The sequence below is a fragment of the Torulaspora delbrueckii genome, chromosome 3 (assembly GCF_000243375.1).
Source record: "Torulaspora delbrueckii CBS 1146 chromosome 3, complete genome".
Taxonomy (NCBI): domain Eukaryota; kingdom Fungi; phylum Ascomycota; class Saccharomycetes; order Saccharomycetales; family Saccharomycetaceae; genus Torulaspora; species Torulaspora delbrueckii.
Window position 1 is genome coordinate 1,009,144 of NC_016503.1, and position 14,832 is coordinate 1,023,975.

General features: G+C 40.6%; 4 protein-coding genes and 1 non-coding gene across 5 annotated transcripts; 2 read left to right on the top strand and 3 right to left on the bottom strand.

The window, feature by feature from the left end:
* Nucleotides 1–270: 270 nt before the first annotated feature.
* PHO90 (SPX domain-containing inorganic phosphate transporter) lies at nucleotides 271–2,943 on the bottom strand (the record flags this gene model as incomplete). The annotated part of the gene is made up of 1 exon (XM_003680617.1): nucleotides 271–2,943. One exon carries the CDS (start codon nucleotides 2,941–2,943, stop codon nucleotides 271–273), a length of 2,673 nt encoding a protein of 890 aa, XP_003680665.1.
* A 720-nt stretch (nucleotides 2,944–3,663) lies between these two features.
* TDEL0Ctrna12T lies at nucleotides 3,664–3,736 on the top strand. The gene has a single exon. It is a non-coding gene; the product is annotated as a tRNA-Thr (tRNA).
* A 224-nt stretch (nucleotides 3,737–3,960) lies between these two features.
* ACO2 (aconitate hydratase ACO2) lies at nucleotides 3,961–6,330 on the top strand (the record flags this gene model as incomplete). Its single annotated transcript, XM_003680618.1, has 1 exon — nucleotides 3,961–6,330. One exon carries the CDS (start codon nucleotides 3,961–3,963, stop codon nucleotides 6,328–6,330), a length of 2,370 nt encoding a protein of 789 aa, XP_003680666.1.
* A 124-nt stretch (nucleotides 6,331–6,454) lies between these two features.
* Nucleotides 6,455–10,558, bottom strand: BUD5 (Ras family guanine nucleotide exchange factor BUD5; the record flags this gene model as incomplete). Its single annotated transcript, XM_003680619.1, has 1 exon — nucleotides 6,455–10,558. One exon carries the CDS (start codon nucleotides 10,556–10,558, stop codon nucleotides 6,455–6,457), a length of 4,104 nt encoding a protein of 1,367 aa, XP_003680667.1.
* A 944-nt stretch (nucleotides 10,559–11,502) lies between these two features.
* TDEL0C05680 (uncharacterized protein) lies at nucleotides 11,503–13,578 on the bottom strand (the record flags this gene model as incomplete). The annotated part of the gene is made up of 1 exon (XM_003680620.1): nucleotides 11,503–13,578. The coding sequence occupies one exon, from the start codon at nucleotides 13,576–13,578 to the stop codon at nucleotides 11,503–11,505; it is 2,076 nt and encodes a 691-aa protein (XP_003680668.1).
* Nucleotides 13,579–14,832: the final 1,254 nt, after the last annotated feature.

A 14,832-nucleotide genomic window follows, 5' to 3' on the forward strand; every position in this document is an offset into this window, starting at 1 on the left:
CTTCTATGTTCTTACCTACCCCATTAGACGCTTCAACGGTTATTTAGCCATCACGAACGCGCTTCTAAAAATTTTCACTAATATCGACTAAGAAACATGCCAATCAAACCTATGATCATCAGATCCGATTATCCATATTCGAGCTTGGTCAACTGTACTTTAAGGCAATTTTAGGCCTCGCCTTACTATTTCCCGCTCACACGCAAGATTTACTCAAGAACAAGATATCGTAATAAGTACAGATCGTATATCTGTCAGTTTATAGTAGTTTTATACACCCTTGATGACGGAAACGGAGATACCATAGCCCAAGGTGATCACACATACAAAACCGAAAAGGGAGGCGGGCACTCCTCTTGTTAAAAAGGTGTTGACATTCAAAAACCTTTCACCTTTCTTATCCGTCATCGATATTGCTGTGACGTTAGGGAACCCAGAAGATGGCAAACCCATACCAACAGATGCTAATAATGCACAGCCAAAGATCAAAATTGGAGCGGCGTTCTTAGCGGGCATCTTGTCACCAACCTCTTGTACAAGAGGAACGATGATAATAGCGGACACTGTGTGCGAAACGAAAGTGCCTACGACCAACATAAGAATACCAAAGATGCACAAAATGGCCAGCAGACCCTTGTCCGCAATTCTTCTTTGAAGTGCACGCGCTATAGTTCCCAATAATCCTGAAGTCGCCACGGCTTTACCCAAAGCAATACCACCCATGGCTAGAACTACAATTGACCAAGGGAATGAATTCAAGTCTTTAGTAGAAAGTAAACCTGTACCAAAAAATAGAACAATAGGTATGACAGCAATTTGACCGGACGAACCAAAAGCTCCTTCAACCTTAGATTCGACACACCATAGCAGGATCGTACCGATACAAACAACGATGACGAAGTACTGTTTAATAGTGAACCTTGTCTTGATTGGAGTAAACTTCTCTAGTCTAATATGATGGAACTTGAACGTAAAACACATGATTCCCCAAGCCCCCAGCATGGCTAGGATACCAGTAGGTAATGCAACTGCGAAAAATTGGCCCCACCCGACCCCATACGGTTTCAAGTAATTCATAGAGATAACGTTTTGTGGAGAAGAGATCGGTGAGGCCATCCCACCAATATCGGCCGCTAACGCGACTCCCAGTACGAGTGCCTTAGCGAAGGGAGAAGACGCCTCTAAAGGTTCAAGTAGTGGTGACAGTAGGGAATAGGTCAATACGGGGGCAGCCACGTTGGAAATCCACATAGACAAGAAGAAAACGACACTCATGGCCATCAGAAGGACATTTCTTGGCTTTGCTCCAGCAATTGCCAGTAACCATGACGCAAGAACTCTAGCTATATCGTATTGAGCTAGAGCTTCACCCAAGGTAAAACCAGCCAGCAAGATCATGATAGTAGAAGACCACATTTGAGATAAAATTTCTGACGATGCTGAAGCCGCTCCCATAACATTACCTTCAGAGTCCTTTAAAACGCGAAACAACACGACTAATAATGGAACCAACAATGCTGTGGCATATAGTGGGATCGCTTCAGAGGCCCATAAAAATGCGACACACTCCACAAGAGCCATACAACGGTGCTGTGCTTCGTCATTGAAAGTCTTGACACCTAAGAGGACACCGGTGAGAGTAATGATGAATGCAATTTTAAACGCCTTCAAAGTGAAAAATAACTTTGGTATCATGAATTTGGTGATTGTGAAAAACTTGAAGTTCAAAGGTCTTGGTAGATGATAAACATACCATTCTATCTGCAATTTGTTGTGGTCGGCCTCAGTGGTCGCTTGAACATTGTCAGTGCCCCTATCATGCGAGAGCAACCCAAGCATATCTTGCCAGATTATACTCCTTTCCCAGACAATATGATCATGTAAGAAAGATTTCAATTCATGCTTACACCCTTCGATGTTCGATGGTTGTCCTTTGATGACCGCATAATATTCGATGGTCCTGGCGATCTTACTATTCAATAGTTTCAAAGTTGAGGGTTGGAAAGCGTAAGTATCCTGATAGAATTTTTCGGACTGAATTAGCTCTTCCCTCATGTTCATTTTCATAACTTTATCAAATTTTTTGGTAATCTTACTGAACCCAATGCGATTGAGCTCAATAAAAGACTTTAGCTGGCAGAGATCAACGTACAAGCTCGCAATTGCCTGCTTCAAGAGCGAAGTTTTCTGCGATTTCACATTGAATTGGGAGTAGCTCAAGAGAGCAGTGTTATCCTGCTGTCCATAAATGTCCTCCTCGTCATCAAATTCCTCCTCAGAGTAAAAATCTGATCGCTGCTGATAGGATTGCGCACCAGTTTCTTCATTGGAATGTATGGACTTGGAGCCATAGATATGTGATGGAGTTTCCTCCTGCCCTTCTGCTGATAACGGAAAAACATTCTCCTTAGCTAGGTCATGAACTATTGTATCGAATTTCTCGTAGAACTTTGCCTCAAGTCGTTTATAAAAATCATCGACTTTGGTTTTCTCTTCCTCTAGACGGTTTGAAAACACATCTGAGGGATTGTACAGAGTCTTTGCATCACTAGAGAACGAAGAACGGCGTGATTCAAATGTTTTCTCCTTTAGCTTTTTCAATGAGAAGCTTTTTGGTGCTAGTTTCGGTGATGGAAGTTCTTCTAACTCAAAAGTTTCCTCCTGGATAGAATCATCAGGCTGAGGGCCTCCTGTACTACTCTTACCAAATATTTTATTTTTCAATAGCCTTTTGGCAATATGCTTAGGAGATGAGGCACCAACTATAGGGGAATTACGTCCACTTGCTGGCCCATCTGTATCTTCAAATTCAACATTCCCGCCGTTTAGTCTAATCTGTTCTGTCTGCAAACTGTAGATTAAATCTTTCAAATCGCTGTAGTCCATATAATGGCTCTTCCATTCAGGAACAGCGTTGTACTTTAAAAAATGTGAAAAACGCATTTATTTTAATAGTACAGTTAGAATCGAGAACTACTACTGAAAAATAATACTCCTGAAAGGCTTTCGAGCTTTCCTGATAACTCTGTGGGTGCGTTAATGTGAAGAAGCGATGAGCTTTTTCATGACACTGCCGACAACCAACTAGAAGCTTGGCAATCATGTGACTGACAGTACAATAACACTTTATGATACAACGAATGTCTACGAGAACCGATAGATGTATTGTTGAGATTTATACTCTTGACACTAGTGTGTTTTACCTAAAAAGCGAACTCCAGTGATTAAACTATTCTTGAAAGCGATTGAGCGAACATTATAGCACGAAAAGAACAACGATGTATTAAAACTGGTTGAAAACTACTACGAAAGAGAGGAGACCCTGACTGACTAACGTTTAATACTGGTCATTTATGTATTGTAAATCCTTTAACAACTCCTGATCGATCACCCACGTGCGTGCTCCAGAATCCTTGAGTCTCGAGTAGATCACCAAAAATAACGATTCATCCATCGGTCTCTTGGCTGCATTCAGCAAAATTATCTAAGAATATTAAAGTATCGAAAATATAGAAGCCAGGTAGCTACCTCAGGGGACCTCTGGACCCCATCCGCGTCGAGCCATCGATGTAACTCCATAACTATCAAAAAAATCTGCTGGATATGCAATTAAAACCTGCCTCTTATACTAACTCTTGCATTTTTCCAAACAACAAATATTAAGCTTCTATGGCCAAGTTGGTAAGGCGCCACACTAGTAATGTGGAGATCATCAGTTCGACTCTGGTTGGAAGCATTTATTTTTTAATTTTTATCTTCACTAAGAAATTCCGGTGGGATTAGAACGCAAATACGAACAATGCTCGAAGAGTGTGGTCTTCACTTGAAAAATTTGACCATTTTAACTGCTTCTTGGTTAGTCATTGAATCTTGATATATATGAGGTACTTGTTGCGTCAGATCGTTTGTTAATTCCTAAGTTTGTCTTCGCTCACAGATCTCCAGTGATCGCCTTTAATCATGCTCTCAGCGGCTTCGAGAGTTAATATCAAGAGAAGACTGGCTACCCATGCCCAGTTCCCTTCTATCACTAAGGAAGTGGCTTCTCGTACTCCCCCATATGCTAAACTTTTGGATAATTTGTCCAAAGTGAAGAAAATCACCAATAATTCACCTCTAACTTTGGCTGAGAAAATTCTATACTCACATTTATGTGATCCAGAAGAATCAATTATATCCTCTAAATTGGAAGATATTCGTGGTTTACAATATTTGAAGTTGAATCCAGATCGTGTGGCCATGCAAGATGCTTCTGCTCAAATGACTCTTTTGCAATTCATGACTACCGGTTTGGCACAAACTGCAGTTCCTGCATCAATCCACTGTGATCATTTGATCGTTGGTAAGGAAGGTGAATCGAAGGATTTGAAATCATCCATTACTACAAACAAAGAAGTCTTTGACTTTTTACAAAGTTGTGGTAAGAAATATGGTATCCAATTCTGGGGTCCTGGTTCCGGTATTATTCATCAAATTGTCCTGGAAAACTTCTCTGCTCCAGGTTTAATGATGTTGGGTACTGACTCGCATACTCCTAATGCAGGTGGTTTGGGAGCCATAGCTATTGGTGTCGGTGGTGCTGACGCAGTTGATGCTTTAACTGGTACTCCATGGGAATTGAAGGCGCCAAAAATTTTGGGTGTTAAATTGACCGGTCAGCTAAGCGGCTGGAGTTCTCCAAAGGATGTCATTACCAAATTGGCAGGTATCTTAACTGTCAGAGGTGGTACTGGTTACATCGTCGAATATTTCGGAGAAGGTGTCTCCACCTTATCTTGTACTGGTATGGCAACTATTTGTAATATGGGTGCCGAAATTGGTGCTACTACTTCTACTTTCCCATACCAAGAGGCTCACAAACTATATCTACAAGCTACTGGCAGAGGTTCTGTGGCAGAACATGCTGATGTGGCTCAAAACCAATACGGTTTCTTGAAGCCAGACGAAGGTGCTCAATACGATAAGGTCATTGAAATAAATCTATCAGAACTAGAGCCACACGTTAATGGTCCATTCACTCCTGATCTGTCCACACCTATTTCTGAATTCGGACAAAGAAGTCTACAAGAGGACTGGCCACAGAAGATTTCTGCAGGTTTGATCGGTTCCTGTACCAACTCGTCTTATCAGGATATGACCCGTGCAGCAGACTTGGTTACCCAAGCCTCTAAGGCCGGTTTGAAACCACGTATTCCTTTCTTCGTGACTCCAGGTTCTGAGCAAATTCGTGCTACTTTGGAAAGAGATGGTTTGGTCAAAACCTTTACTGAAAATGGTGGTATTGTTTTGGCGAATGCATGTGGACCATGTATTGGTCAGTGGGATAGGGAAGACATCTCAAAGTCTTCTAGTCAAACAAACTCTATCTTCACGTCTTTTAATAGAAACTTCAGAGCTAGAAACGATGGTAACAGAAACACTATGAATTTCTTAACGTCTCCAGAGATGGTCACTGCCATGATTTACTCCGGTGATGCTCAATTCAATCCTATCACGGACTCTATCAAGCTTGAGAACGGTAAAGAGTTCAAATTTAATCCACCAAAAGGTCAGGATCTACCATCTAGAGGTTTTGAACATGGAAGAAATAAATTTTATCCCGAACAGGATTTAACACCACAAAAAGATGTTCAAGTCGAGGTGAGTCCAGAGTCCGATCGTCTACAATTGCTGGAGCCTTTTAAACCGTGGAATGGCCAAGAGTTGAAGACTAATGTTTTGATGAAGGTTGAAGGCAAATGTACCACTGATCATATTTCTGCCGCTGGTGCTTGGTTGAAATACAAGGGTCATTTAGAAAACATTTCTTACAATACCTTGATTGGTGCTCAAAACAAAGAAACTGGAGAAGTAAACAAAGCTTACGATTTAGATGGAACTGCGTTCACTATTCCAGAGTTAATGTTTAAATGGAAACAAGATCAAAGACCATGGACTGTGGTCGCCGAGCACAACTACGGTGAAGGTTCGGCCAGAGAGCACGCTGCTCTATCTCCAAGATTCTTGGGTGGTCAAATTCTTTTGGTCAAGTCTTTTGCAAGAATTCATGAGACCAACCTGAAGAAACAGGGTATGTTGCCATTGACATTCGCCAATGAAGCAGACTATGATAAAATTGCATCTGGCGATGTTTTGGAAACTGTGGGTTTGATCGATTTGGTTGCCAAGGGTGGTAATAATGGCGGAGAGCTTGATATCAAGATTACAAAGCCATCCGGTGATTCTTTCGTGATCAAGGCTAACCATACAATGTCAAAAGACCAAATCGAATTTTTCAAAGCAGGTTCTGCGATTAATTACATTGGTAACTTGCGTAGAGCTCAACAGTGAGCAATACATGATGCATCATTCGAACGTATTTATTAATCATCTGTTAGGTATTTAAATCACTGACAAGTCAGATACTTAAGTCAATTTAATTATAATGTTACAACTTAAAAAAAGTATATAGTTCTTACTTTCTAGGCGATAGAAGTAAACTCTGTTGATATGCTCGATCACTGTTCTTTGAATGCAATGTGTCAACCCTCCATAACTCATATAGTATAAATTCCTGCAAGGGATAAATTGGCTTGACGTTCTTAGTGTCAGAACCTAGGTAGTCGGTTGCCGTGTCGAAGAAGGAATTGATGTTTGAAACATGTTCGTTTTGATTCTGGTAGTCCACTTGGAAATAGCTGATTATGTTCAGAGTTTTGGTGACTTTTTGAAATTTCCCAATATTTACCAGTTTGTGAGGTCTGAAGGAATCTGGATTTCTATAAGTGCTGTTACCTTCGTAGATGAACGTTAGATCCTGCAAAAATAAATTGAAGAATGGAACGACGGGAACCGGAGATTGGCCTTGCTGCGAAAAAGTGGCAGAGCCATCCTCCACGTATCTTTTTAGCTTTTTTCTGTAGACCTTAAAGTTGTTATTGGGATGAATGATGCGGGATAGATACTCAAAAAGCTCCATGTCTTTTTTACGTAGCCCATCCCAAACAGTTCCAAGCCTTGAGATAGCGTGGTTTTGAAGTGCGGTCATGATGGAGGCGACTGAATTATAATTCCTGAAATATGAGCTTGATAAAGCTATCTTGAGCCACGCCTTGACTCTCGCAGTACGAGTTTTTTGGGAGAGACTAGGGTATAGTATGCTTTCCATCACGTAGTTCGAAAGTTCATTGGTGAAGTTCAGGATTGCCGCTACGTTAGGGGAAAGTCCGAGCTGTAACTTTTTACCTAGAAATTTTCCATCGAGCAACTCAGTAGGCTCAATTTTCATGAACAACTGCGATTCTATCAGAGTCAGTTGCTTAGCGAGCTCAAGTGGATTTAAATCTGCCAAATTCAAATCATTATGAATCATGTTTGGAGGGCTTGCAGCATTGCAACAAACAAGCTCATTCCATTCGGTTATTAATTGCGATGTTTCTGTCTTTGGTACAAAGGTTTTGGAGACTTTCTTCTCCATGGACCTGCCCGTTAATACTCTAAACTGGCTGACAAGCCTTTCGATATCGTGATAGTTCCGCTTGCTCAGCAATGACGAGGTCCCCAGGTTCAAGACCGGTAGAGGTAGGGTCAGGGAGCTTGTACCGCGACTTGGCACATGGCTCAATTCATATTCTTCGATGATTTTCTCATCCAAGGAGAAAACCGAAAGGCGGCTGCTGACACTGCTAGAGGACATATCTGAGTAGATTGAGTTGCACCTTGATTGTTGGGTCATGAATGGTTTTAACTGAGAGAAAATTTTTGGTCTTCTTTTATAAGCTTTCGAGGTTGGTTTAGAAGCTGAGAGTCGCGCTGCTATTTCGATTAATGTTTTTGCTTCAATTGGCAAGTATAAAGACATTCCTTCATTGAAAAAATTTATCATAGTAGGCAGAACCTTGTAGTCTGATGAAAAATCCCAAAAGCTCTCCATCCAAGTTTGAAAGACCTTCACAACAAGCTTCCTTCTATTTTTGACTCGCGACGACCTCGAGGAGTATTGCCCATTACTAGTTGAATGGTCATACAAAGATTTGTCAGATAAATCAAATCTTGAGATGAGATAGTCAATCAAATCCAAGGCGGTTCCGAAAGATCTGAAGTTGAGGAGACAGGTGGCGTAAAAAGAATCATCTGGTTTCTCAAATTCGTCAGTCAGTTTGTAAACCAGTGCCCTGAAGGATGCAGCAGCAATGGTTCCGTCTTGAGCCAATATCACCTCTTCATTCATTTTCTCTTTGACATTAATCTCATCGATATCTTTGCGCTGAATCCCATCTTGTTTATCATCAGGCTTGAAAGGTTCGAACGTGGAATCTCTACCAAACGGTTTCTGATCTGGAAGATAATCTTGTAAGAATTGAGTTCCCTCGTATGTGAGAGTAAGCTCATCATTGTTATCAATTCTAACGCAAGAGAATCTGGCAGTCCGCTTATGTATATAAGGATCCAAATCGTGCTGTTTCTTGGCTTCTGTTATAGTCTTTTCTAATTCTTCTCTGTCAATGTTCCTTGTTAATCCTAAAGAGCACTTTTGAAAGAACTTCTCAGGAGTCATCTTAATTTTTTGAAAATCGATGTATTTTCTATCATCTGAAAGCTGAAAATCGCCTATTAGCCGGAGGTAACTGCTGCAACCGTTGATTGAGTTCCAAATCAACGTAGTCATACTGGAAACAACTTCCAAAAGCCTCTCTCCTTGGTCCGTAAAGTGGTACGAGCCTCCTTTGATCGACAGCTTCATTTTCTCGACTTTTATATCCTCTTGTAGAGTTTGTGTGACAAGCACTTTAACACATGAAACGAGTTCAGACACCAGTAAGAACAGCGGGTCAAGATTCTTGTGCAATGTGTTTTCGTATGCGTGCTGAAATTTTTCCTGGATGATGGCAGAACAAGATTTGCTGATGTAGAGTAACTCCCGCAGTAAAATGATTATTTCATGTACAATGTACTCTAATGCTTCGACACCGCAGGGATTATGTTCAATCATGTCAAGTCGACCTAGAATGAGACCAACATACATGAATAAAAGATCATACACTTCATGCAACCTTGACATCGCGCTTGGCGGGGTTTGTAAGCATGCCTGTGAATCATCGCCCGAAGCCTGAAGGAGCGAATTCTGATTGTCCGTACTTGATACGTAAGCGGCTTTATCCTTATCAGCTTTCTCTAGTTGGGATGTTTTTTCTTTGGACCAGGTGTTGAAAAACTCGAAAGCTTGGTTTAAAACCTCATAAACAAGGTTCATTAAATTATCAATATGTTTTGGACTCGTTGTATGCTTGTGGTAGTCTGCTTTAATCATTAAATCATACCAATTAGCAAGCAAAATTTTTCTGGCCTTCCGAATACTGGACTTTTGTTGAACAAAGTCATTCGACCTAGATACACAGTCCGTCTTTTCCAAAATAGCTTTCACGCCGTCTCGTATTCCGTTGATGTAAGCAACGTTAAAAGTTAACCCTTCTTTGTGTGGCACTGGTGTTTCTTGAGGATGCAAGAAAAACTGTGCACATGCAGATAACAGGATCTGCAAAGGAGATCTCGATTCTATAAGGTCCTGATCATTTCTAGAGGGGTTTGAAGGATTTGTTAATCTTACTGTGTCTGAAAAATAGTTGAAGGGCACCCATCCGCGCTTTCTGTTCCGTATTAAAGTCACCTCACCCCATCCAGACTCATCGACTGTATGAACAAATGCCACATCTCCCTTTTCAAAGGACAAGCATATGGAAACGTCGTCCGGATTCTGTAAAGATTCGGCATTAAAGGAGTGTATGGCGATAATGAACAGATAGGCAAAATTATCGTCATCCAGACTAACCTCGGAGTTCTTCTTTAGCGTAGGTTTCCTCGAGAGCTGGCTTGGTCTTTCGTTAATATCAGTACCGAATGATTTGTTATTGTATGCAACATTGTATAGATCTCTTTCACCGAGCCCTTTCTTGGCTTGTTCATTTGTGGAACTATAATCAAGCTGACCATTTATAATCATCGAAGTTCGAATTGCCTTCACAGGGGAAGACCTTGAAGATACTATTTTGGTGGCATTGGCTGTTTCAATGTATGACCCTATACTAATTGCGCTGCGTCTTGATCCAAGACCTAGACCAGCTTGTGGCTCTCTATCTAACGATTCATCAAATTCTTCTTCATATGTATCCTTGGTCACATTGAAACTGTCAATCTCAGGACCTTTCGGAGTCTCTAATTCTTCTTTAGTGACAACGTTCGGACCGATAACAGGTGTTGCGTCGAAACTGCTATTGTCTTGTGCAAAAGGCTCAAACGATGGTTTCCGAAAGGTGGTATCTGCCTCATCTTCCTCTGTCCAATCTTTATCTTGAATCCTCATAGAAGGAGCCGTCTGGAATGAACTGTTGCTCATACTACTCAAAGATTTGAAGGAATACTCCTTATTCTGCTTGCTTCCCATTTCGGAGCTTAGGTAAACGGTCGGATGCGAGCCTTCATCATGATTATCTGAGACAATTGCTAATGGCTTCGTCGGTGAAACAAAGTCCTCATCGTGTTGGATGAATAGTGGAGTCGTCACACTCACCCTGGGGTCCATAATCGGAGGCTTATGATTCAGATTATTGTTCTTCAATTACTGGAACTGATACCTAATTCAATATACCACTTTTTATCTAGATCCCACACTCGATGCCTAGCAGCGTAACATGTTAAATTCTTGTGTATATTCTTATTCAAGAAAATTACTATTTACGCGTCTAGAATTTAGCGATCATGGCGCGTTCATCACTCCTTTCATTTGGCTTCGAATTACGAGAGACACAGCAATTACCAATGCTCATAACAATACTAACAATTATGAACCTTGGCTGAGCCGATGTCATATTTCATATTTACTGAATTTAAACATGTCTTAATTGTAATATTCTCAGCCGCAATGACACTTCAGGCAATCTCTAGGCTAACATTCTGACTCGAACCGTAGCCGTATCCGAGTTCGATAAAAATGGCTTTCACCTATGGCGATTTATTCGCAAATCATGGCCTAGTTCTTTGGAGCCTCGAATCGAGTGGCAGTCGAGTCTGCCGCAGGCACCTTAGAGGCCCAAAATACGTCCACTTGTAATGCAATTGAACGGCACCAGGTTTCATATACTGGTGAGATTCCATCATTACTTTTCTTCAAACTACCTGGAACCCTTTATCTACTCATACTTATATAAAATCAGGCCATTTCTGGAGAGATCCTTGTATGTTGATGTTTATATTTATCAATTTCGGCTTGGAGGTGGATGTCGATTAAAGGATTATCGTGATGCACCCTTTTAAATGTTCTCATGAGGATATCATGATCGGTAGAAGAAGATTCTGGTCCTTTTCTGCAAAAGTCGTTAAAATGTGATTCTTGAAGCTTTATTAGTCCATTTTTAATTTAATACTTTGTTCTGCCCGCAGCACTTTCGCTCGATGAAATAGAATCTCAAGGAATATTAATAAAAACGTCTATATACATATCGACCATTTTGTGAACAGCCAAACATTTCATGAACCATCGGTCTTTTCAGCTACTTGGGTTGTATTGACAGGTGGGAAAAACGAAGTCATCTGGAAATCAGGAAGAATATTGCTGACTGGAATGTCAAAATCCTGTAGCAACTGGTCAAGGTATTCGTCTTGATCTGTAGAAAGACTGGTCACGTCACTCGAAGAATTTTCTGATGTATCTTCATGCGACATTTCCGATTTGACAATTTGCGCCAAATTATCCTTTACCTGCTGGTAAAGTTCCATCGTTTTTTTGTTGAACTCCTTAAAAATAGAATTCAAAGCATTGAAAGATCTTTCACCGACAGCTGAAGAGTTTTTCAACTTCAAAAGAATTTCAATCCCCAAATCACAGTCCCTCTCGACGTCCATTGAATCCTTGGACATCAAACCAAGATTTATTAGATGTTGATAAAACATCAAGCATGTCACACTAAAAAAAATCGTGTGAATAGAAAACCAATAACTACCACTCAGTAAATTTTCATTCAACATTTCATTAGAAAGGGAAATCACTTCATGTGCCACTTGGATACAGTAATTCGCCATAGAAATTTGGAAATCGAAGAGTGGTGAGTTGATGGCCAAATAATGGATAAAAGGTTTGTAAAGGATAATTTTGGCCAGCAAATAATCCAAATAAAGCAGCTTGTTTGGTTTTAAATAATAATTTCTTTCCTCTTCGTTGAAAAATTGATAATCGGGTTTCAATTGCATGGGCAGTTCAATAAACCATTCGTTCAATTTATCCTGTAGATTAATGATATTGACATAAGTAGCTTGGTCCCATTTCAACACAGGATACAAGCTTTCATGAATCCTTGCCATTACCAACATCAGCTTCGTGTGCTGGTTATTCATACCACAACTACTAATCTTTCCCCAATCCTGGGCCAAGATGCCCTTGGTAGTAATCTTTTCATCGTCTACATCTCGCGGTAGTTCTTGATTTATCGCTGATTCCGAAAGTGTTCTTGGTAAACCCAAAATACAGTTCATATACAAGTCCACTTTATAGACACTCCAGAAAAGTCTCTTCTTTGTCTCGTCCTCGATCGGAGTTGGACCTATGAGTGAATTCTTTCTATGCAAACCTTCACTGATCGCAGCTCGCAAAGCGATTCCGATGTAAGAATAACAAGTTTTCAAATTTGCAGAACATTGAAGAAACATGGTCAACATGAACATAGTCTGCATAGCATAAATTTCGTTCACATTGGCAATATCAACCAGTGATTTGGCCGTCAGGAAATACTTGTAACTTTCCTCCTGATAGAAATCTCGAGCAGCTACATCACTTTGCTCTAAATCTTCCTTGGCGAAAAGTGCACCAACAGCTATAACCGAGTAAATTAGCGGCTGCGCCTTTATTTGCTTTTCAGTGTAATTAGCAGGATCATTCACTTCGTATAGCGAACTCAAGATCTCAATCACCGCCGGTCTATAAAGGAATCGAAACAAAACACACACATTGTCCCACGTCTTATGGATCAATTTTATAGCAGTTTCCTTCTCGGGCAAAGGCAAAAGTGCTTCTCTTGTTACAACGGGTTTCTTGACATTAGGACGAACCTGGCGACTATTTTTCCTATTCAGATAGACACATGGCACTTTCCCCACAAGTTTACACAGATCACACGGTTGCTGTCCATCGCATTTTTTCTTCTTTGATCTGCAAAATTCACATGCTCTTGAAACTCGCCCTTTACTTGTCGTCAATCGCTTCGTAGAAGCATTCATCGATAGAACCATCATCTTGGCATGGCCTGATTTTTCTGGTGACATAGTAAGCCAACCGTAAAAACCTTTATCAACAAAGAGCGTCCGACACAAGCAGCAAATAGAATAAATTTCCACTGGCTTAAATTGGAATGATATATCAGCTTTACTTACTTCCGTTTGTTCATCTAGAGTAAAGTGGCTCTTGGTAGTTTTTTCTCGAAGCAGAAACTGATCGTCACGTGAACAGCGGCTGCGAGACCGTTGATCCAAGGAACATTGTTTCTCCGGAGCTCCGCATAGAAAAGCATGCACGCCGGAAAAACCTCTTTCAAGGATTTTCCGAAGAAGCATTTGCCTATGGCATTTACTTCTAAATGTTCTAAACCTTCTTACTCAGTACATTGGCAGAACTGGGTCTAATTGACAACACCTTTCTGATCTCTCGAGAATCTGGCTGGTTCCCTCGTTAGATTTCTTACATAAAAAGAAAAATGGCCAGGTGTAACTGATAGTTCCTACAAGCTGAGTACAACGTTCTAGCGGATTGCACGACGGAAATGAAGAAAGGCTTGCTTAAACAGGTATGCGCTGCGCATGGTCAGTGTTTCCTTGCAGATATTCTATTCCAATTTTATGTTTTCTGCTGTGTCTAAACGGGTATATTTCCGTGAGTAAGTTTACCGTTCTTTTCATTTAACACAAAAGATGTTGAAGACTCAGCGCCTGCCATCGAATGATCAAGAATACTTGACTCTTTTATTTGGTAGTCTATGTCAAACACAGAGTTGCAAGGAATGGAATTTTTTCAGGCACCACGCACCTTGGAGAATTCGGCTCCTTAGGGCGTCATTAATCCAAAAGGACTAAAAAACATCGAATAGGTACCTATTGCGGTTGAATTTTATTTCAAAAGTCTTGGATCTTTTCTTGTGCTTGGTTAAAGTTACTAGTTTTCTTCATCATATCAATTAGAGCCTCATTTCGAGCTATAATGAAAATTGTTGAATCTCTGCTCTTGGGGCTCTCGAATGTTGATTACCTTATTGGATAGCTTTGGGGTAACCCTTTATACTGATTGATGTCCCATCTTTATACATTCTCAATTTTCTATTGTTGGTTGGGGCTATGTGCCAATTCTTGTTCTGAGGTTACCTATCAGCTGGATGAACTGGTCCTAGTTGCATCACCACTTTCATACCCTACTTGAACCTAGTGCTAGATGGTAATCCAAAGAATTGTTGGTGAACTGTGCTGGTGAATGTTCGACTGTTGAGTCCCATGAGCCAGGCTTGCTTCGGACTTTTTTTGTTAGCCGCCCTCGGGAATATCCTGGTTCATGTGCATCGTTGTCATCCAAAAGGGTTGATTTTGTTTCTTCTTAAGCTTTATCCATCAACCATTATGATTGATACACACTTTGCTTGACAATTGCTACAGTATGGCAATTTCTGCTCAGGAAATGCTCTTCAAATCCTAACTCTCTTAAGGCTCAGATTTTATTAGTGTAAAATTAAGAGAAACGAGATAATCTTCAATACTAAGTTTTTCAGGGTAGTTGTATTGTATGTGCTATTAAATCCTTTCGGGTATCTTAACTAGTAAAAG